Source organism: Odocoileus virginianus, chromosome 20 (genome assembly GCF_023699985.2).
Source record: "Odocoileus virginianus isolate 20LAN1187 ecotype Illinois chromosome 20, Ovbor_1.2, whole genome shotgun sequence".
NCBI classification, from domain to species: domain Eukaryota; kingdom Metazoa; phylum Chordata; class Mammalia; order Artiodactyla; family Cervidae; genus Odocoileus; species Odocoileus virginianus.
Window position 1 is genome coordinate 21,918,551 of NC_069693.1, and position 24,400 is coordinate 21,942,950.

General features: G+C 40.5%; 1 protein-coding gene and 1 pseudogene across 2 annotated transcripts in view; both read left to right on the forward strand.

Moving 5' to 3' along the window:
• Positions 1-756: 756 nt before the first annotated feature.
• Positions 757-857, forward strand: LOC139030150 (U6 spliceosomal RNA; annotated as a pseudogene).
• A 3,216-nt stretch (positions 858-4,073) lies between these two features.
• The window catches only part of IST1 (IST1 factor associated with ESCRT-III), a 30,085-nt gene continuing 9,758 nt past the window's right edge, over positions 4,074-24,400 (forward strand). The window contains exons 1-4 of one of the 2 annotated variants that reach the window (XM_070451063.1): positions 4,074-4,291; positions 20,572-20,674; positions 21,080-21,260; positions 22,563-22,650. In XM_070451063.1, coding sequence (XP_070307164.1) covers positions 20,587-20,674; positions 21,080-21,260; positions 22,563-22,650 — 357 coding nt within the window. In that variant the 5' untranslated portion in view covers positions 4,074-4,291; positions 20,572-20,586. The other variant, XM_070451064.1, reaches the window with a different exon arrangement.

The following is a 24,400-nucleotide window of genomic DNA, read 5'->3' on the forward strand; positions in this document are numbered from 1 at the left end:
TATTTTTAAATTAAAATAGGAAAATGGTAAAAAGACTCTCATGAGTGCTGTTTATAAGACAATCTTACTCATTTTCAAAGATGTGCCAATTAACATAACTTCCTGGCTTCCAAAGGATGAGAAGGGTTGATAATGCCTGCAGTTGGAGAGGAGAAGCTGGACCCTAGGTAGATAAAGTCATGGAAGCTTTTTGGAGAGCAGTCTGGTACTGGGTTATGCTAGATTGCATGTGCTGCCATAACAAAGTACCACAAACTGGGTGCTTTAAACAGCCATTTATTGTCTCATAGTTCTGGAGGCTGGATGGTCTAGATCGGACTGTTAGTAGGATTAGATCCTTTTGAGGGCTGTGAGGAAGAAACTGTTCAAGGCCTCTCTCCTAGCTTCTGGTGGTTTGCTGGCCATCCTGGGTGTTGCTCCATGCATAGACTCTTCTGCCAGTCTCTGCTTTCATCTTCACGTGGTTTTCTTCCCATACATGTGTCTGTCTCCACATTTTACCCTTCTTTAGAGGTCACAAGTCATATTGGATTAGGGCCCACCCTAATGAACTCATTTTAACTTGACCACCTCTGTGAAGACCCAATCTCCACATAAAGTCACATTTTGAGATACTGAGGGTTAGAACTTCAACACATGTATTGGTGGGGAGACATAATTCAACCCATAAGTAACATGGGTATCCAAATTTAAAACATGCATACTCTCTAACCTTGCAATGCCACTTATGGGACTGCGTCCTTAAGAAATAATCTGGTGCTCACTTCAGCACATATACTAAAATTGGAACTATACAGAGATTAGCATGGCCCCTGTGCAAGGATGATAGGCAAATTCGTGAAGCGTTCCATATTTTTAAAAACTGGCCAGAGCTTGTTTAAAAAAAAAAAGAAATAACCTGAAAGTATGCATAGATATTTCTAGAAGGATATCCATAATGGCATCTATTGGAATGTTGGAATCTACTGAAATAGCAGTAAAAGATTGGCTAAATAATGATACACCTGCTTCTGTTGTTAAAGATAATATGGATTGATATGCATTGATATAAAAAGATATGCAGAATATATTAAGTATAAAAAGTAGGTTTACTTAATACTGTGTCATAACTTAAATGGGAAAGAATTTGAAAAAGAATAGATACATGTATATGTATGGCTCAATCACTTTGCTGTACATTTGAAGCTAATACAACATGGTTAATCAACTATGTGTGTGCTTAGTCGCTCAGTCATGTCCAACTCTTTGCGACCCCAGGGACTGTAGCCCGCCAGGCTCCTCTGTCTGTGGGATTTTCCAGACAGGAATCCTGGGGCAGGTTGCCATTTCCTACTCCAGGGGATCTTCCTGACCCAGGATTTGAACCCGGGTCTCCTGCACTGGCAGGCATCCTTGACCACTGCGGCACCTAAGAAGCCCTCTAATCAACTATACTCCAATATAAAATAAAAAGTTAAAGAAAGGTGATTTCAAGTACTTTAGAACCTTGCATATCAATCCAGTAAGGAATAAAGATCTTTCCAACTTAAAAATAAAAGCAAGTTGACTGAAGAAGTGAAGTGAAAGTTGCTCAGTGGTGTCCGACTCTGCAACCCCATAGACTGTATACAGTCCATGGAATTCTCCAGGCCAGAATATGGGAGTGGGTAGCCTTTCCTTTCTCCAGGGGATCTTCCCAACACAGGGATCGAACATAGGTTTCCCACAATGCAGGCTGATTCTTTATCAGCTGAGCCACAAGGGAAGCCCAAGTGTACTGAATATGGACTGTATATTGTTATCCTATTTGTGTTAAATTTTAAATAAATAAAATTTTGGAATAATATAGTCCAAAAACTAACAATGGCATGGAGAGTGTGCATAGGCCTTTCAGTTTACTTTACATATATATTCTCAAACTATAAACATATTTCTGTCCTTAAAAAATGGAGTATTGAAATTAGTCCATTTTATTCAGTTTTTAAACTAAATGCAGAACAGAATCAGAATATACTTGGGCTTCCCTGGTGGTCCCGTGGTTAAGACTGTGGGTGCAGTTTCAATCCCTGGTTGGGGAACTAAGGTCCCCACATACCATGTGGCACATCCAAATATATATATATGTGTGTGTGTGTGTTACATACATATATGTATATTTATATATATACTTATTGCTGAGATCTTAGCTTAGTCTGGTAGTTTCTGGGGGAAAACCTAATAATTCCCATTATGACATATAATAGCCTAGTTGTGCACACACAATTTCTGTTTTCTGAACTATATGAAAGTTAAGTTGTAGATACCATGATCCTTCAGTTCTATAAAGTTCAGCACATATCTTCTAAGAATAAGGGCATTCTCCACTCAGTGATGCGATTATACCAAGGAAAATTAATAATTCCATAATACCTAATATCTAATACATATTCAAATTTCCCAAGTTGCTTCCCCAAATATGTATTCTTTTTTTCTAATCTGGATCCAACTGAACTTTATGCATTTCATTTGGTTATTGTATCTCTTAGCCCTCTTTCTGTAAAGTCAGTTTTCTTGTAGATGCCACATTTTCCATTTAATTCACTAGTATATTATTTAATTCTCTCCCATGACACAGATGTCATTTGAAAAAATTTTTACAATGAACATTTTTTATTGTGGTAAAATACACATAAAAGCTACCATTTTAACAATTTTTAGTTGTACAGTTCAGTGGCATTAAGTACATTCACGGTTGTGTAACCATCACCACCATCCATCACCAGAACGGTTTCATCGTCCCAAACTGAAATTCTGTACTCATTAAACAGTAACTCACCACTCTCCCTTCCCACACCATTCTACCTTCGTCTTGAGCCAACCTCTTTAAATTTCTCAAATAACTGGAATCCGGCAGTCTTGACTCTTTGTGAGTCCACGAACTGTAGCCTGCCAGGCTCTTCTGGAGTGGGTAGCCATTCCTTTCTCCAGGGGAACTTCCCAACCCAGGGATCTGACTCATGTCTCCTGCATTGCAGGCAGATTCTTTACCGTTCAGCCACCAGGGAAGCCCATAAAAGACTATAAATTGGTTTCAAGCTATCTAAACAAGGTCCATGTAACATGTGGCTGCTGTGTTTCTAAGCGTTTTTAGATTCGAGCAATTTGCTCCCCCCTTTTTTTAGACTCTACTGCTTTATTGCAGAATGAACTCAATTCATACATGCATGCATTTATCAACAACAAAAATCCATGCATTTAAAAAGAACCACGCACTGTATACTGAGGTTCTGAAAGCTGCTTCTAATTTAGAAATACTGGAAGTAGTTACAGAGACACATTACTTATAAGTTCATATGAACCTCATATGGTTACTCTTAGTTCCAGCTTTGTCAGATCACCTCATCACAATTTAGCAAACCACAATTTTGGTCTAGGTAGATGCACCCAGTACAGCAGGGGGCAGGATTACCTCCTCCTAGAAGCCAAGTGCTTAGGAAACCGCTTCTAACGTTAATCAGAGAGAATGGTTTTCAAGTTAAGTACAAAGATAACTAAAAGAAAAAGTTTTTCTGAATACAGAGATAAGGTAAATTCCCAGAGAATGTGCTGCTGAGGAAACATCTTATTTAAATAAAAGACTGTCGGTATTCTGTTTGAAAGAGCAATCAGACTGGGTTTAAAAGCGGGGCAGGAGTATCAAAGTGGGTAGGAGAGAGGGTGGACGACTAAGGAAGGAGGGCGAAGAGCCGGAAAAAGAGTCGTCAGCTGCCAGAGAAGAGTGGAAACCTGCTTAGCAGGTCATTTAACGAAATGAACCAAGACGCAGGAGGAATGTCCCCGTGGCGAGGGAAGTCGAGCGAGGGACGACAGCAGGAGACTTAACTCCGGAGTTTGGAAGGCCGTGCTGAAGCCGGTTTTTCCACGGACTGGAACAATCCTGAACAAGGTACTGGGCGCGGACTCGGAAACAAGCCTCAGCTGCCAGCCTCCCCACGCCCAGGGAGTGACCAGCGAAACCCAGGGCGCGCCCCAGCAGGTGATTCTGAAGGCGTGACGAGTCTGCGCTCTCCTTCCGTGCCTCCGCCGCGGGAAGTAGTCCCCGGCTGCGCCGGCTCCGTAGAAATCTGGGCCGGGGAGCCCTGAGGCCCTCAGGGCATGAGTCCCAGGAGCGGCGGACGCGCAGCCAATCCCTGGAAAGAAGGCGTGGCTAACTCGGTCCCGCGGATCCCTCCGCCTGTGCTCGATGTGCTGAGGCAGAGAAAGCCGCCATTTTGGATGCTGAGTCTTGGTTTCCAAGTGCGACTCTACCGTTTTCACGTCCGGATTTGGCCAGGTGAGTGGGCTTTTTCAGGGTCGTGCGTCTTTGTTTTCTTCCCCACACTGCGTTTCGGGTTTAGAAGTCCCTAGCCCTGGATTTGGACGACTCTAAGGTGGAAGGTGAGGAGAAACAGAATGATCCTGGGTTAGGCCGGAGGTCGGGCCGGAGGGGCTGCGGCGCGGAAGGCCGCCGAAGGCCAGGCTCGGGGGCGTGGCAGGGCCGCGAGCAGCTTGGAGACCGCTAGTCGTGTATACAGGACACCACCAAACTTTCTTGTCCCTGCTTCAAGCCGTCTCTACCCCGGGGTGGAACTGCCGCGGCCTGGGCTTTGGCACCCGACGCGGACAGGGCCGGGCCGGCGCTCTCGGCCACTCCCCTCACCCCATCTCTTCTGGCCCAGAGAGACTTCGGTTTGGTTGTGTCCCTGGTGCCCGGGGGAGTCCGCGTCCGAGCCGGGCAGCCTCCCCTGGGCGACGCGGCCTGGAAAAATTGCCTTTTTCTTTAGCGGAAGCAAAACGCGACCTTTGACGCCTTTCGCCGAGCCCTTCTTGTCTGATGAGCGGTCTTTTGAGGAGCCTGTGGTCCTGTTCTTGCGCCCCTCCTCTTTCAGTTCTCATTGCTCCCCTTCAGCTGTGGCTGCAGGTGAGAGGACCGGAAACTCGACCTGCATAAGGTTTTACAAGGATCGGGACCCAAGAGCGCCTGTTTAATAATTAGGTAATAGGAAAGAGAGTCACTTTCACTCTTTGTAGCAGTAAAGTTGGAATTAAGAGTTGGTCATAGTTTTTCTATTATGCTAGCGTATTCATTATTTTTTAAAACTTTTTATTATGAAAATTTAAAGCAAAGGTAAAGACTAAAGAATTCCACCCAGCTTCTTCAACGATTATTTTCTGGCCAATCTTGTTTCGTTTATTCCCCCATTATGTATTCGTTTAGTAAAGTAATAGTTAATATATGTGTCGTCGTCGCCCCCCCAACCCCCACCCCGCGCAAATAGTAGCCTTTTTGACTTCTGTACTTAGGTGAAATTTCCACCGGAAATTTTGTTTTTACAGCTTTCTCGGAACCCCATCTAATGGGATAGGAGGACTTAGTAATATCCTTTTATTCGAGGATAAAAGATTGTTTTGAAACCTTGATGTTAGTATTACATTTTAAAGTCACCCAGTTTCCTAAGTCTTCTCATTTTTAAAGTAGTGTTCTTGTTCTGTCCAGATTGTTTTCGTTCTTCTGTTTTCCTTTGCCTCTGGAATCTCAATGATTGGGAGCCCCGGTATCCCTGACTCTATATAATAATCTACTTAATTTAAGCTTTCATTCCTTTAAAATAATTTCCCTGGTAATTCAGCTGGTAAAAGAATCCGCCTGCAATTCAGGAGACCCCACTTCAATTCCTAGTCAGAAGATGCGCTGGAGAAGGGATAGGCCACCCACTCAAGTTTTCTTGGTCTTCCCTAGTGCCTCAGCTGATAAAGAATCCGCCTGTGATGTGGGAGACCTGGGTTCAGTCCCTGGGTTGGGAAGATCCCCTGGAGAAGGGAAAGGCTACCCACTCCAGTATTCTGGCCTGGAGATTTCCATAACTGTGTAGTCCGTGAGGTCTCAGAGAGTCTGACAGGACTGAGCGAATTTCACTTTTCCTTTAAAATCACAATTAAGTCCCAATGACACAAAGTCTATCCTGATTTAAAAATGAAACTAGAAGAGAGTATAGTCTAATGAGATAATTTAAAATACAGAAAAAGTAGTATACACATGAATACTAATTTCAGCATTTATATGGCAAATATAAAAAAGGTTGGGAAATTATTAAAAATGGTTACTCAGTGTACTATTAGGCAACCATTAAAGTATAATACTAAAAACTGTAGCAGATATTCTAAGTGATAAAATTCACTAGTGATTGGAGTCTATGATTACAGCTTTGTAAAAATAAGCCTTAAGAGAAACTCTTTGTGAAAGTATGCCCAATGAATTTTTTGTATTGCTTTTTATATTACTTTTGAGAAACAAGATAAAGTTACTGTCATAAATTCTTATGCATTTCAATATTTATAGCTCCTTCTGGAAAATGTTGATGGTCTATGAATTCTGAAGTCTGTACTTTTCTTGTGAATTATACATGATATGCTGGTTTTGTGGTCTTTTATTAAATTTTCAATCTTGATTAGTTTGGTCACTGGTGATTTGAGTACAGTTTGAAAATACAGTAAACTTGACGTTTCTGTACGTGGAATGGTTTTAAGAATTGGGCTGTATTATTGTGGAAATGTCTTCTAGCTTGTTTGTACTTTTATGTCACTTATTCATATCTGCAGTGCCTAAATGATACCTGAATCTGTTCATATCCCTTATAAGAAAGAGGTGTTCAGGATAAATGAAATAATACATTTCAAATACAGTTTTCCCATATACTAAAAAAAATGGTATTCTGTGTACTATAGACTGTTGCCTCCCTTCTCAGTTTGGTTCTTTTGGAGCTATAAGACTCTCAAGTTGGTTTCTTGGGACTTAATGGTCTGTTTTGCTACTTTTTAGACACTTTAAAGTTTTCAGGATTACTGTCTCTGGGCAGCTTCACTAATTTGGAAAGCTGTTCTGAGCTGCAGCAGTCTCTCCCTTCTCTCTCCAAGGGTAACATGAGGAATGGCCCAGGCCATGGTTTCACACTTCCCTTATTCAGAATGGAGAGTTTATCCAGTTTTAAAAGGCTCCTGAAGCTGGGTGATAAAAGAAGGACTAGATCAGTTTGTTGCTCCAACTCTAAGGACTGGGCTAAAATGGATTTGAAAGAGCCCAGAAGAGAACATGAGGTTGCTGACCAATGTGTGACATAATGGTGATGTAATTAAAATACTGAGAAGTAATTTCACAATCACTAGTTCATAATCCTTTTATAAGATTTATAGTTTCCTTTTTTTCTTTAATTAATTTTTGGCTGCGCTTGGTCTTCGTGGTGGTGGAGTGCATGGGCTCAGTAGTTGTGGTGTAGAGGCCTAGTTGCCTCAAGGCGCGTGGAATCTTCCCAACCAGACCAGGGATTGGACCTGTATCCCCTGCATTGGCAGGTGGATTCTTAACCGCTGGACCACCAGTGAAGTCCCTATAAGGTTTATGTTATAGGTGTTTATGTGTCTTATAGTTTTTTTTGTGTCACTTATCCCCATTAAACTGTGAACTCCTTAAAACACTAGGGTATTACTTAAATGTCTGTTGTCTCTATCTGTTTGGCACAGTACTTGATAGAATGTGCATATGTGCGTGCTCAGTTGTATCCGACTCTTTGGGACTCCATGGACTGTAGCCTGCCAGGCTCCTCCGGGTGAGAATACTAGAGTGGGTTGCCATTTACTACTCCAGGGGAACTTCTGAACTTGGGTTCAAACCTGAGTCTCCTGCATTGGTCAGCAGTTTCTTTACCACTGAACTGCCTGGGAAGCCTTACTTGATTGACTAGCACTCAAAAATGTTTGGTGAGTGGATGAATGGCAGTAAAAATCTTGAGGTACAAAATGAGTTTAGAATAAGCTCTGAATCAAATGACAGTTTTAAATTAGGTATTGGGCAGTATTAGTACATGGTAACGTATATGTGTATTCACATATACTGTGTTTATATATGTTTTTTCTGTATATAATTATTTGTATATGTATAAAATAGTGACTTGACCAGAATAGTTTATTAATTTCTTGGTTATTCCCAAAATTAGTATTCTGAATCATTCAGGATACAAAGTTGATGGTAGCTTTGGAAACACAAGTTCAAATCCTGAATTGGAAGAATTCCCTGGCAGTTCAGAGGTTAGGACTTGGTGGTTTTACTGCCGGGACATGAGTTGGCTCCCTGGTCGAGGAATTAAGATACTGCAAGCTTCAAGGCAGGGCCAAAAGAAAAAAAAATCCTGAAATGATAATTAAATCGACCTTTTTTATTAGATAAACTTTGAGTGTAATGTTTTTATTTTTACATACATTGGTAATTATTTTGGACATGTCCTAAATAAGATAAATAATAGTTAATACCTTGTGGTTTAGTGTCATTGTCCTTAATGATTGGTTTTTGTAGAATAGGAGTCTAATTTCTGAAAGTTGAAAATCCTCAGAACTCAAGTTGACAAAATATTTTGGCAAATTATTTTCCTTTCCTTAAATCTAAAACAAAACTAGATTCTATAAGTTTGTGGAACTCAAAAGACTTATTTTTAGTTAAATTTCCTATTAACAAACAAGTGACAGCTTTATACTAAGTACTGTACGAGACACTGTGGGAGTAACAGTGGAACCTTAGAAATAGTGAGTCAAAAAAGAAAAAGAGGAAAAAAGAAAGAGTCAGACACGGCATAGCGACTAAAAGCAGCAGCAACCTTGAGAAGAGCTAAACTCATTACAGCTGAAATCTTCCAGTGAGGTTGAAACAGTTAAAGCAAGGGAAAAAAGATGCAAATACATATTTAACTTTTTATTTTAATCCAAAACATTTAAAATTCCATGTAATAATGGAGTATAACCTTTAAAAATTGTGAGCCGCTGTATTGTATACCTGTAACTTATATTGTACCTCAAGTATTCTTCTTTTTTTTTTTTATTAGCAGTTGTGGCATTTGAGCTTAGCTGCCCCGAGGCATGTGGAATCATCCCAGGCCAGGGATTGAACCTGTGTCTCCTACATTGACAGGCAGATTCTTAACCACTGGACTACCAGGGAAGTCCTAGTCTTCAGTTTTTAAAAAGTTCATTTATCAGCTAATCTTTATTTAAAAAAAATTTTATTTTTGGCTGCGCTGGGTCTTCATTGCTATGCACTGCCTTTCTCTAGTTGCAACGAGCAGGGGCTACGCTGGTTGCAGTGCACTGGTGTCTCATAGCAGTGGCTTCTCTTGTAGCGGAGCATAGGCTCTAGGGCGTTCGGGCTTCAGTAGTTGCAGTTCCCCAGCTCTAAAGCACAGGCTCAATAGTTGTGGTGCACAGGTTTAGTTGCTGTGTGGTATATGGGATCTTCCCAGGTCAGGGATCAAAGCCATGTTTCCTGCATTGACAAGCAGATTCTTTACCACTGAGACACCAGGGAAGCCCCTCTTTTGATTATTGTGTTTTTCAGTTCTAAAGTTTGTTTCCTCAGGAATTCTGTGGTGATCCAGTGCTTCTGACTCGGTGCTTTCACTGCCAGGACCTGGGTTTAGGGGCTGGGTTTGATCTCTGGTCAAGGAACTAAGATCTCGCAAGGTGCATAGAGGGCCAAAAAAAAAAAAAATTGTTTCCTCTTGATGTTTTTGTTTGTTTCTTTACTGAGATTTTCTAGTCATTCATTTCAAGAGTATTTGCCCTTAATTGTTGCAATGTTTTTCAAATTTACTTTTTATTGAAGTGTAGTTGAATTGCTGACATATTTTTACTGTAGCTGCTTTAAAGCTTTTGTCAATTAATTCCAGCAACTGTATAATCTCAGCATTGATGTACGTTGATTGTTTTTTTCTGTGAGTTGACTTTACTGATTTGGTGTATTTCACTCAGTCTGTCCACACCAGGGATCCTCTTTCTGGCTTCTCAAGACAGGACTAGAGAGTTGAGCTTCTCTTGCTGTTCTTACTTTTCCTGTGTCAGTGCTCACTTCTGGTTTCAGACTGCCTTGCATCTAGGAAATAGAGGGAAAAAATGATAAACTCACTGCCACTTTATTGGTGTACCAAATTTGGTCTCTATCCAAGTTCTATTATTTACTTTTCAGAATCCTCAAAAAGCAGCTCCATATATGCTTTTCAGGATTTATAGCTTCATTCAGTGAAAGGAATTGAACCTAGAACCCTACCTGTTCTTTACTTTTTTTCTTCTGCTTTTAAGGACTATTCATGTTGCTCTAAGTGTATATAGCTAGTTCATTAATTCTGTTGGCTGGATGGTATTCTGTCATGTTTGTGTTACATTTTATCTTTCATTTTGTAATGGAGACTTGGTATTCGTTCACCTCACTACCACAGAATCCATATACCTGTGTCTTCATGGCTTCTGTACAAATTTCCTTGGGGATATGTGTCCAGGAATAGAATTTGCATGATCCTAAGGTATATGTTGGAGAAGGCAATGGCACCCCACTCCAGTACTCTTGCCTGGAAAATCCCATGGATGGAGGAGCCTGGTAGGCTGCAGTCCATGGAGTCGCGAAGAGTCGGACATGGCTGAGCGACTTCACTTTCACTTTTCACTTCCATGCATTGGAGAAGGAAATGGCAACCCACTCTAGTGTTCTTGCCTGGAGAATCCCAGGGATGGGGTTGCACAGAGTCAGACAAGACTGAAGTGACTTAGCAAGGTATATGTGTATATTTACTATTAAGACATGCATATTATTAAATACTAATAGGCTAATAACTGTTAGAATACTGATAGATGAATAGAATATTATTTAACCTTAAGTGGAAGAAAGTTCTTTGATGTGCTACAACATGGACTATTGGACTATATTAATATTAGTACTCCACTGTGTGTGTGTATATATACACACACATATATACATTTATCCATTCATCTTTCATTGGACAGATTGTTTCCACTTCTTAGCTATGATGAATAATGCTGATATGAACATGGGTGTACAAATTATGTTCCTTTCAAGAAGTAAGATTTTCAAGAGCTGTCTTGAGGATTAATCTTGATTATTTATGCCTTTTGGCCTGTTTCAGTACAGTAGAGTATTTAGTGTCATGCAGAACCTTAGGGTTGAAAGGGACTTTAGAGATTATATTGTAATAACTTAAATTATGTTCCTTTATTATCGTAGAAACACCATTTAGGTTAAGTTTTCTAGCTTGATTAACAAGTCTTAGTACAGTGTGAACCAGAGGTTGCTTTGTTAAATCTAGTTTCTGGCTTCTTTGGTCTTGTGTAAAAATCAAGTCTTTGGCTGGATATCTTCTCTTCCCTTCTCCAAAGCCACATACTTTTTCTCCCCTCTGATCTATATCCCTGGAGGCTCATTCGTGTGTACTGTGTGTGTGGGCCCCTTTGCTTCCTGGCTTCCAGTTAAGGGACAGATGGACCTGCAGGAGGAATGAAGGGTGCGAATTCTCTGCGCCTCCACCAGTGTAAATCTTTGCTGATAGCTAGGTTCCACTTCTTCATCTTGCTCATTCAGGCCTAGATGTATTTATGGTTCTGGGGCAATTCATTATCCTTTGTTCTTTTCTTTAAACATTACCCACACCTTTGTAAGTAGTATCTTTATTGAATTCTCCTCACTTTAACCAGGTGTGGATACTGTGTGTTTCTAGCTGATACGCTTAATTCTTAGACTCCTTCAAAGGGGCCTTATGATTTTACTTTTGTAAATCTGAAAAATGTTATTCCTGAATCATATGATTAGTAATTTAGGTTTATTTTTATCTACTTTCTGTAGTAGGTTTACAGTAGGGTTATGTGGGGAGAGAAAGTCTCTCCTTACATTCCCAGCCAAAAGAGTCACTGTGAAATATAGACACCTTTTTGGTATTTTCAACTTCCTTCACAATGTTGGATTTTTATTTGTAGCATAAAACATTCAGTTCCTCTTTCAGAGAATTTTAGCACCTAAGTCCCTGTTCGTGTGATTGGTTGGGTTCCTTTTGTTCCCAAGCTGTTTGAGCATGGTCCCAAACTAACATTTGTGGATGTTGACCCATCTTTGATAAATAATGTGAAGTAGAGGTGTCTTTGTGCCCTCCAGAGCTTCTCCATGTTACGAAAGCTACCCTTTATTACCTGTCTTTTTGTGTGGTGTCTTTCAGTGTCTAGCCACCTTAGATATAATGTTTACTGAGGAGTTAACATTTTACTTTTTTAAGGAGGCAAATGAATTTATTTATATTACATGTCTTTTGATAGAAATTCCAAATTACATCTTTCTGAGGTAGATTTGGTTTTAGTGTTAGTCCAAATTCCTTAGATTTGAAAAGAGTTTACGTATAGGTGTTGACTAAAAAATATGCACAAATTGAGAGTTGCCCGTTAAGTTTTGTTTGGGATAAAATGAGGACTGCAGTCCAGGAGACAGCACCTCAGTTCTGAGTGACTGTTCTAAGGCGGCAGGAGGGGAAATGAGGCTATGAACAAGTTTGTAACAAAGGGAGCAGGCAGTTTGAACATCAAAGATGAGGTTATCAAGTTGAGTTTCGCATTCTGTGTATGGGAAGAGGCAAGCCTCTGGACGCACTGAATTCCTTCCTTCCATATGCATCTCATCTACCCAGGTCCAAATTCTGTTTTCCTTGTTCACCTGAAGGAGTGGCAGATGGCTGCTTTTTTGCATCAACATCCCCCATCCCCCGCTTAGCAGTCACCATGGGGGTTGGCAGCATCTATTGGATGGCAGTTTTGGGAGCTCTCATTCACGTTTGGAGGCCAGAAATCGCTGATGGCTGTGACATTTCTTGTTTATTGATAGGGCAGGGGGTATTTTCATTTCCTAGCACCTCGCCATGGTAATAGTTCTTCTCTGTATTCTTGCCACCTCTCCTTAATCTCTTCAGCTTCTGTTATGCCCACACCATTTCTGTCCTTTATTTTGCCCATTTTTGCATGAAACTATACAAAAAAACTGTACAAAAAAGATTTTCACAACCCAGATAATCATGATGGTGTGGTCACTCACCTAGAGCCAGACATCCTGGAATGTGAAGTCCTGGGCCTTAGGAAGCATCACTACAAACAAAGCTAGTGGAGGTGAAGGAATTCCAGTTGAGCTATTTCATATTTCAGATCCTCAAAGATGATGCTGTGAAAATGCTGCACTCGATATGTCAGCAAATTTGGAAAACCCAGCAGTGGCCACAGGACTGGAAAAGGTCAGTTTTCATTCCAATCCCAAAGAAAAGCAATGCCAAACAAAGAAACTCAAACTGCTGCACAATTGCACTCATCTCACACGCTACTAAAGTAATGCTCAAGATTGTCCAGGCCAGGCTTCAATAGTACACGAACCGTGAACTTCCAGATGTTAAAGCTGCATTTAGAAGAGGCAGAGGAACCAGAGATCAAATTGCCAGCATCCGTTGGATCATCAAAAAATGGAGAGAGTTCCAGGAAAACATCTACTTCTGCTTTATTGATTGTGCCAAAGCCTTTGACTGTGTGGACCACAACAAATTCTGGAAAATTGTGAAAGAGATGGGAATACTAGACCACCTGACCTGCCTCTTGAGAAATCTGTATGCAGGTCAGGAAACAACAGTTAGAATTGGACGTGGAACAACAGACTGGTTCCAAATCAGGAAAGGAGTATGTCAAGGGTGTGCACTGTCACCCTGCTTATTTAACTTATATGCAGAGTACATCATGAGAAACACTGGGCTGGATGAAGCACAAGCTGGAATCAAGATTGCCGGGAGAGAGATCAGTAACCTCAGATATACAGATGACACCACCCTTATGGCAGTAAGTGAGGCAGAACTAAAGAGCCTCTTGATGAAAGTGAAAGAGGAGAGAGAAAAAGTTGGCTAAAAGTTCAGCATTCAGAAAACTAAGATCATGGCATCTGATCCCATCACTTCATGGAAAATAAATGGGAAAACAATGAAAACAGTGAGAGACTTTATTTTTGGGGGCTCCAAAATCACTGCAGATGATGATTACAGCCATGAAATTAAGACGCTTACTCCTTGGAAGGAAAGTTATGACCAACCTAGATAGCATATTAAAAAGCAGAGACATTACTTTGCCAACAAAGGTCCATCTAGTCAAGGCTATGGTTTTTCCAGTGGTCATGTATGGATGTGAGAGTTGGACTGTGAAGAAAGCTGAGCGCCGAAGAATTGATGCTTTTGAACTGTGGTGTTGGAGAAGACTCTTGAGAGTCCCTTGGACTGCAAGGAGATCCAACCAGTCCATCCTAAAGGAGATCAGTCCTGGGTGTTCATTGGAAGGACTGAAACTCCAATACTTCAGCCACCTGATGCGAAGAGTCGACTCATTGGAAAAGACCCTGATGTTGGGAGGGATTGGGGGCAGGAGGAGAAGGGGACGACAGAGGATGAGATGGCTGGATGGCATCACCGACTTGATGAACATGAGTTTGAGTAAACTCCGGGAGTTGGTGATGGACCTGGCGTGCTGCGATTCATGGGGTCGCGGAGTTTGACATGACTGAGTGGCTGAACTGAACTGGGACTTCTACAGCTACTTGTATAACTATCGTCTATCCCTATCATGATTGTTTATTTAGATTTTGAATTCAGATGCACTTAGATTTTATTCTGAACTCTTACCACTTAGTTGCTGGCTGATTTTGGGCAAGTGCCTGGTAGAGTAAATGACAGCCCTAGTTGCTCTTTTTTCTGCCTGTCTTTCTGCTTCCCATCTATCTCTGGTTATGAATGCCTTCAGAACAAGGATACCGTATGGATCTAGGCAGCACAGAACCTACTGTAGCAGCTGACATCTTCTAATTTTTGAATTGACGTTTTCAGTTTAGGATTATGAGACAGGTGGCATAAACTGTAATTAATGTCATACTTCAACTGTGTTGAACTTGTGTTCCTCATAAAACTTCTTGTTACCTGGATTTTAGATGCATCACTCCCTCTGCCCAAGATAGTCACACTGTGTTTTTACTTTATGAATTTTGTTTGTCCTTCAGGACTTGACTTGGGCCTTTCCTTCCTTCCCTTAGAAAGAATTCTGTAACATCCCTGAGTAGATTACATGTCTTTTCAGTAGAGTAGGCTTCTTAATCTTGACACTTGACATTTTGGGCTAGATAGTTTTTGTTTTTGTTTTTTGCTAAATAGTTTTTTGTTTGGGGCAGAGGCATGATCCTATTCATTGTAGGATATTAGCATCTCTGGATGCCTACTATATATGCTAGTAGCATCTTCTCCAATCATAACAACCCAGAAGTCTTCAGTCATTGCGAAATGACTGTGGGCAAAATAATTTTCATTTGACACCTCCTCTAGAGGTATGGTTCTTAGCAAATAGTATTGTAGTTGCCAGATTTTCTTAGCTGTTTTTTCAAGTAGAGTGTAAGTTTCTCTGATCACAAGGACTGTGCCTTTTTCTTTTTTTAATCTCCAGCATCTAGCCATTGTCTGTCATAATCAGCAATATTTGTTAAATGGATTGAACATAATTTAGTATAATGGATCCCAGATATTTACCATTGTAAACTGGAGCTTGGATTAATTATTAAATGAAGGATGAAGGAGTCTGAACGGCAATTTCACAAAAGGAAGATAGTAGTTATTGGTTTATACACAGGCAGACATACTATTCCTAATGTTCCTCCTTACATTGGGTATCTTTTTTGGTTTGTCTGTCCTTTGGTTACTTTGTTAGACCTAGCTTCCCCCCCCCATCTTTAAAGATGTATATTTTATTGAAGTATAGTTGTTACAATGTACAAGGTACACAGCAAGGTGATTTGGTTATACAAATACACGCATATTATTTTTGAAATTGTTTTCCATCATAGGTTTATGTAAGATACTGACTAGTTCAAATTAGAAATCTAGCATTCTATTCATACTAACTCAAACAGGTGGAATCAGAACGTCATAATTTTTAGTTAGGCAAAATTAATAACTATTCTAATATATATATTATACATATGTATATGTATACGAAAGCTTTTCTATTCATCTCTTTTCTTTAGTGCTTGTGGGTCTTTGGTATACATTTCTTACCAAGCTTCACTTGATAAAGCCTTGAGAAAACATCAAAAAAAGAAAAAAAGAGATGGAGTTATTGGAGAACATAAACTAAATGAAATGGAAGCACTGAATATGAGGTAGAAAAAGAGAAGCTAGATAAAAGTAAAAGATAATCATATAACAGTTGTTTTAAAACATGACTGCTTATTAGAGACATATCTGGAGCTCTGAAGGAAAAAAGCAGTATCTGAGCATTTGTATTTTTCAAAAATTTCAAGATAATTCTGATACACATCTGGATTTTAAAAAGTGGTTACAGGTTTTTCGGTTAGATCCTAGTTTTGGTGATATGACTTCCCTGGTGGCTCAGATGGCAAAGCATCTGCCTACAATGCAGAGACCTGGGTTCGATCCCTGGGTCAGGAAGATCCCCTGGAGAAGGAAGTGGCAACCCACTGCAGTATTCTCGCCTGGAGAATCCCATGGACTGAGGAACCTGGTGGGCTACATTTCCATGGGCTTGCAAAGAGTCAGAACCGACTGAGCGACTTCACTTTCACTTTGGTGATAAAGTTGTATTATTTTTCTGTTGACCAATCATGATAAAATAGTATTAAGTGAGTAATAGTTACATAATCACAATAGTAAAAGATGTTTATCAGTTTTCACAATCAGTAGCCAGACCCCCCCCAAAAAAGATAATTACAATTGCAAGCCATAATGGGAACATGATTAACTTAACAGTATAAAATAATTACATACAGTTTGGGTGGGGTGATCAAGCAGAGTGATGTATGTGATAAGTGGAAGTGCATACATGGACATGTTTTCATTCACCCAGCCAGCCTCTATCTTTTGGTTGGTGCATTTAACCCATTTACATTTAAGGTGATTATCTACATTTAAAGTGGTTATCAATATGCATGGTCTTAGTTCTTAATTGTTTTGGGTTTATTTTCTGTAGGTCTTTTCCTTCTCTTGTGTTTCCTGCCTAGAGAAGTTCCTTTAACATTTGTTGTAAAGCTAGTGGTGCTGTATTCTCTTAACTTTTGCTTGTCTGGAAAGCTTTTGATTTCTCCATCAAATATGGAGAGTCTTGCTGGGTAGAGGTTGTAGGTTCTTCCCTTTCATCACTTTAAATATATCTATCACCCAGTTCCCTCTGGTTTGTAGAGTTTGTTGAGAAATCAACTTGATAGCCTGATGCGAATTCCTGTGTATGTTATTTGTCATTTTTCCCTTGATGCTTTTAATATTTTATCTCTGTCTTTAATTTTTGTCAGTTTGAATACTCTGTGCCTTGGTGTGTTCGCTAGGTTTATCCTTTCTGGGACTCTGTGTGTTTCCTGGACTTGATTGACTATTTCCTTTCCAATATTAGGGAAGTTGTCAGCTGTTATCTCTTCTAATATTTTCTCAGGCCCTTTCTCCCTCTCATCTCCTTCTGGGACCTGTTTAATGCGAATGCTGGTGTGTTTAATGTTGTCCCAGAGGCCTTTTAGGCTGTCTTCGTTTCTTTTTATTCTTTTTTCTGTATTTTTCTATGGCAGTGATTTCCATCATTCTGTCCTCCAGGTCATTTATCCGTTCTTCTGACTCAGTTATTCTGCTATTGATTCCTCCTAGTGTATTATTCATCTGTTTGTTCTTTAGTTCTTGTAGGTCTTTGATAAACATTTCTTACATCTTCTCAATCTTTGCCTCTGTTCTTTTCCCAAAATCCTGGATCATCTTCACTATCATTATTCTGAATTATTTTTCTGGAAGATTGCCACTTCATTTAGTGGTTTTTCTGGGATTTTATCTTGTCCCTTCATCTGGGACATACCTTTCTGCTTTTTCATCGTGATTAACATTCTGTAATATGGTTTTTGTTTTAGCCATTGTGAGACTGTGCTTATTCTTGCTTCTTTTGTCTGCTCTCTGATTGATGAGGCTAAGAGGAAGGGACTGGCAATGGGAAAAAGTAGGTCTTGCTCAATAAAGCTTTAATCCAGTTATCTGCTGATGGGTAGGGTTCCTTCCCTCCCTTGTAGTTGTTTGGCTTGTGGGTCAGTGGGTTCTGTTGTTCAGTCGTTGTTGTCTGACTCTTTGTGACTCCATGGACCGCGGCACGCCAGGCTTCCCTGTCCTTCACCGTCTCCCAGAGCTTGTTCAGACTCATGTGCATTGAGTTGGTGATGCCATCCAACCATCTCATCCTCTGTCATCGCCTTCGGCCTTCAATCTTTCCCAACATTCAGGGTCCAAGGAGTGGGCCCTTCTCATCAGGTGACCAAAATATTGGAGCTTCAGTTTCAGCATCAGTCCTTCCAGTGAATATTCAGGACTAATTTCCTTTAGGATTGACTGGTTTGATCTTCTTGCTGTCCAGAGGACTCTCAAGAGTCTTCTTCAGCACCACAGTTCCAGAGCATCAATTCTTTGACACTCAGCTTTCTTTATAGTCCAACTCTAGCTTTGACTAGACGGATCTTTGTTGGCAAAGTAATGTCTGTACTTTTTAATAGGCTGTCTAGCTTTGTCATAGCTTTTCTTCCAAGGAGCAAATGTCTTTTAATTTCATGGCTGCAGTCACTGTCTGCAGTGATTTTGGAGCCCCAAAAAATAGAGAAATAGTCTGTCACTGTTTCCATTGTTTCTCCATCTTTTTGCCATGAAGTGATGGGACCGGATGCCATGATCTTTGTTTTTTGAATGTTGAGTTTTAAGCCAGCTTTTTCACTCTCCTCTTTCATCTTCATCAGGAGGCTCTTTAATTCCTCTTTGCTTTCTGCCATAAGGGTTGTGTCATCTGCGTCTCTGAGGTTATTGATGTTTCTCCTAGCATTTCTTATGATGTACTCTGCATATAAGTTAAATAAGCATTGTGACAATATACAGCCTTGATGTACTCCTTTCCCAGTTTGGAACCAGTCCGTTGTTCCGTGTCTGATTCTGTTACTTCTTGACCTGGATACAGGTTTCTCAGGAGGCAGGTAAGATGGTCTATTATTCCTATCTCTTTAGCTATAAAGAGGGTTTACACCAAGGGGGACCTTCCCATGCTCCTATCCCTGTGGTCAGCCCCTGCTGAGCCACACCTCCACAGGAGGCCCTCCTCCACTAGTAGTTAAGTTTTGGTTCAGTCTCCTGTGTGGTCACTGCACCTCTCCTCTGGGTCTTGCTGTGTGCAAAATTCTGTTTGTGCCCTCCAAGACTGGAGTCTCTTGTTTCCTCCAGTCCTCTGGAAGTCCTGTAGTCAAATCGCACTGGCCCGCAATGCCAGATTCCCTGGGGATTCTCCAGGCTGGGAATCCTGAAATGGGGCTCAGAACTTCTTTGGTATTATTGTTCTGCAGTCTGTGGGTCACACACCTGGTGGGTATGGGATTTGATTTTATTGTGATTGCGCCCCTCCTGCTGTGTTAGACCTAGCTTTTGTTTGGATGTTGGGATTGACTGATGGGTCAGTGGATAAAGAACCTGCCTGCCAATACAGCAGACACAGGAGATGCGGGTTCGATTCCTAGGTCAGGAAGATGCTCTAGTGTAGGACATGGCAGCCGACTCCAGTATTCTTGTCTGGAGAATCCCGTGGATTGAGTAGCCTGGTGGGATACAGTCCAAAGGGTCACAGAATTGGTCTGGACTGAGTGACTTAACACTTTCGCTCTTTGTTTGGATGTTACGTTTTGAAGTTCACATTTGCAATTAACAGAATAAATAGTGCTGTGTTCATACAGAATGCATAGTGGTCAATGCACAGTGTTAACACCCTAAAGTCTTGTGGGTGATACAGGGGTGGTTTTGTTGACTGTAACTCTGCTCTTCAGCAAAAGTCTTGGTAAATAATAGCCTTCTGTTGTCGATTTTATTTTATTTTGGTTTTTGTTCTTAGTTTTAACTGAAGTATAGTTGATTTACAGTGTCACTTTCTGCTGTACAGCAGTGTGATTCTTGTACATATATATGCTTTCTTTTCTTAAAATTCTTTTCCATTATGGTTTATCATAGGACATTGAATTTAGTTCTTTGTGCTATACAGTAGGATCCTTGTTGTTGAATTTTATATTAATAAAGTTTTTTTTTTTTAGGTTTTTACCCCTTTGTATATTTCTTTATGAGTAGGTATTAATGATATTTCTGTTATCTTGGGCTGTAGCTTTTTCTAAAGGTTGAGACTTAGTAGGAGGATTTGATGAGGACTTAAGGTGGTAGTATTTTTTAATTTGGGTATTAATTTGATAATCTCTTCTTATCACTACCTTTGTGTTTTATGGGAGAAGTAGGAGGCCTTCCTGCTTCTGTTTTCATCACCGGACTCCTATGCCAGTACGTAGATTAGATACTCATTTCATCCATCACCAAGTTCTTTCATCTCTGTGTTCAAAATAGATCTCAATGCAATCACTTCTGCCATTACTGCTGACTATCCCATCCTAAGCTGTTTTCATCTTTTGTTTGGACTGGTCTAATAGCCTTGTCCTTGGTCCTCTTACTTCCATTATTATCCTACCCCAATCAGTTCTCCACACTACAGCCAAATGACCTTTAAAAAATATGAGTCACATCATGTTATTTATCTGAATTTAAAAATTACTCTGGTTTATAATGTGAAATAATTCACTATCTTACTGGCCTTAATTCTTGAACTAATTTTGACTTGAAAGTCACTGTGCTTCTTATCTTTTCCCAGGAGGAACAACACAGCATGCTGGGCTCTGGATTTAAAGCTGAGCGTTTACGAGTCAATTTGAGATTAGTCATAAACCGTCTTAAACTGTTGGAGAAAAAAAAAAGTGAGTAGTGTGTGTTTGCCTTCCATTTTTTTCCCCAGAGTACATCGTTGATTCCTAGCACCCTGTTATTAGCTCTTTCAGGCTAGCAGTCTGAAGTCTTAGGGACCCTATATCCTCTAAGTTTTAGGTACATTTCTGCTGTCTTTTGTGACTAGTTAGACTGAATCACTTTGTAACAGGGAAAGGGACATACTCTTTCTATGGAATAGATAAAATGACTACACAAACACTGTTCTCACCTAGACAAGGCAGCAAATTCTAGAATAGATGAGACTAAGTTTGCTAAGGAAGGGTGAGCTAGGATATAGTAGAAACACCGACTTTTTTCTTTTGGGGTGGATGTCTGCCTGCAGGCCAGGGCCCATGTACTACTGCTGTGTGACTGGAGTGGGATTTGTGCTTTAGCGGAATTGGCCCAGAAAGCAAGGAAAGAGATTGCTGACTATCTGGCTGCTGGGAAGGATGAACGAGCTCGAATCCGAGTGGAGCACATCATTCGAGAAGACTACCTTGTGGAGGCCATGGAGATCCTGGAACTGTACTGTGACCTGCTGCTGGCTCGATTTGGCCTCATCCAGTCTATGAAGTAAGCTGTTTTGTCCTTTTTTCCCCTTCACTGGGGGTATAGTTGATTTTGGAAGAAATTTCACGTATTTAGTGTGTGTTGGTGTACAATTTGATGAATTTGGGCATAGGCATATATATACCTGTACACTTCATCATAGGTTAAAAAAGCAGTCGTCATCTCCAAAAATTTCCTTATATCCCTTTTTTTGATAAGAACACAACATAAGATCTGCCTTAAACAGTTTTAAAAAATTTTTTTATAAAGTTTATTTTTGGCTGCTCTGGGTCTTTGTTGCTATGCATGGGCTTTGTCTAGTTGTGGCAAGTGAGGGCTGCTCTCTAGTTGCACTGCTCCGGCTCCTCTTTGTGGTGGCTTCTTTTGTTGCAGGGCATGGCTTCTAGAGCCCATGTGCTTAGTAGCTATGGCACACGGGCTTGGTTGCCCCGTGGCCTGTGAAATACTCCGGGGCCAGGGATCAAGCCTGTACCCCCTGCATTGGCAGGTAGATTCTCAACCACTGGGCCACCAGAGGAGTCAATTCTTAAACGTTTTTGAGCACTCAGTACACTACTGTTTAACTGTAGGCACAGTGTTACTCAGTAGACTTCTAGATCTTTTTCATTTTGTAGAGCTAGGATGAAGTAAGGTATTTTGATTTGAAGATTAAATCAAATCACCTCTGGAATTTGAGAAAAGAGTGATACTGGCCTCTTCCTGTGTGTGGGGAGCTAGCACTCAGGGACTGTCACTTCATATACCCAACGACATTTTTCCTACTATTCACTTGAAGGCCTGACCTCAGTGTAAACAGCTGTTGAAAATGTGGAATCTGAAATCAAGAGGCTTGAGTTTGAGCCTTGGCTCAACCATTTGCTGACTTTGTGACCTTGGGCTGGTTTCTTAGTTTGAGATTTCCCCCCAAAATTGGATGACAGAAATGGCTATAAACCTAGAGTTATTGTGAGGTTCCAGTGAGATTTGTGGCTCAGACGGTAAAGCATCTGCCTACAGTGCGGGAGACCCGGGTTCAATCCCTGGGTCGGGAAGATCTGGAGAAGGAAATGGCAACCCACTCCAGTATTCTTGCCTGGAAAATCCCATGGATGGAGAATCCTGGTAGGCTACAAGTCCATGGGGTCGCAAAGAGTCGGACACAACTGAGTGACTTCACTTTTCACTTTTCCCTTTCAGTGAGATTTGTGAAATTGCCTTAGAGGAAGCTATCAAGTGTATGATACAGATGAAGGGGTTTTGTTTGTTTGAAAGAATATTAAATTTTACTGATTCCCCCCCCCTCCCCCCCCCCCCCCGCCTTAATAGGGAGTTAGATTCTGGTCTGGCCGAATCTGTGTCTACATTGATTTGGGCTGCTCCTCGACTCCAGTCAGAAGTGGCAGAGCTGAAAATTGTGAGTACAACCAGTTTCAGTGATACGTGTAGTTTTTCCTGTTGTTAGAAAAGTTGGTTTATATATGTCAACGTCTGCTTACTTGATCAGGTTATTTTGTACCCTTCTCATGCTGCCTTTGAAAAAGGCTTTGTGAAATGGTTCATAGAATGGAACTGTTCATATAGTAGAACAGTGTTTTCTAAACTTGAATAGTTTTTTTAAGGGGCAAAGTTACATATAACCCATGTTTTGTCTTAAATTACTTTTATTATAATGTCATTTAAGTATGTTTTTAAACTGTTAATCAGTAAAGTTACAGTAATATTAAGGGGACAGATGTTTTGTTTCATTCATTTGTTCCAGAAGTATTTATTGAGTCAGTGTTTGTGCACTGTGTGGCTACTGAGAGTGCAGTGGTGAGTAAACTGTGACACCAGTCTTACTCTTGTAGCTTAGAGTCTGGTGGAAGAGACAGACATTAACTGAAAAATTACCTGCAACAACATGGATATGGTACTGACTGCTCAGGTACAAATTCAGTCGAGTTGTATTCTTTCCTATTTTCTACGTCTTTGCCAGTTATTCACTTGGATATTGTCTCAGTCTTATCTCCCACCTATCACAAAATTTCCTTGTCCTCTGTATGTTTTTATTTTTGTAAGAGCTCTTTTTATGTCTCTGAGTATCTATTTTTTAAATAGTCTATTTTTTTAGTTATTGTTGTTTCATGGCTTCACTGTCTTCTAACTCTAGGAATATTATACTCCTTTGTAAGCTTTTCTTGTTTCTCTAATGTTTGTTTACTTCTGTTTCATAGATTTAAGCTGTTTTTATAGTAGAGGCTTTTCTGAAAGGTTTGGTGGCTTGGCCCTTGGCTATTTATTAAAGACTGAGGTACTGAAAATGGATTGGAACCTCTTATGTGCTTAGGTGGGTCTTAATGCCAGATGCCAATTTTTTTGTCTCCTTTTTTTTTTTCTTCCAGTTTTAATGGGATATAATTGAAAATACAGCACTGTATAAATTTAAGGTGTACAGCATAATGATTTGACTTATATCATGAAATGATTATCACAATAATTTTGGTAAACATCCATCATCTCATATTGTTTAGACGCTAGTCATGTCCGACTCTGTGACCCAGAGGACTGCAGCATGCCAGGCTTCCCTGTCCTTCACTATCTCCTGGAGTTTGCTGAAACTCATGTCTATTGAGTTGGTTGAGTATTGAGCCATCCAACCATCTCATCTTCTGTCACCCCCTTCTTCTGTCTTCAGTCATTCCCAGCATCCGGGTCTTTTCCCAGTGAGTTGGTTCTTTGCATCAGGTGGCCAAAGTACTGGAGCTTAAGCTTCAGCATCAGTCTTTCCAATGAATACTCAGGACTGATTTCCTTTACGATTGACTGATTTGATCTCCTTACTGTCCTAGGGAATCTCAAGAGTCTTCTCCAGTACCACAGTCCAGAAGCATCAATTCTTTGGTGCTCAGCCTTCTTTATGGTCCAGCTGTCACATCTGTACATGACTACTGGAAAAACCATAGTTTTGACTGTATAGACCTTTGTCGGCAAAGTGGTATCTCTGCTTTTTAATACGCTGTCTAGGTTTGTCATAGCTTTTCTTCCAAGGATCAAGCATCTCATCCATCCGGGCATTTCGCATGATACACTCTGCTTATTAGTTAAATAAGCAGGGTGACAGTATACACACTTGACGTACTCCTTTCCCAGTTTTGAACATTGTTCCGTGTCTGGTTCTAATGGTT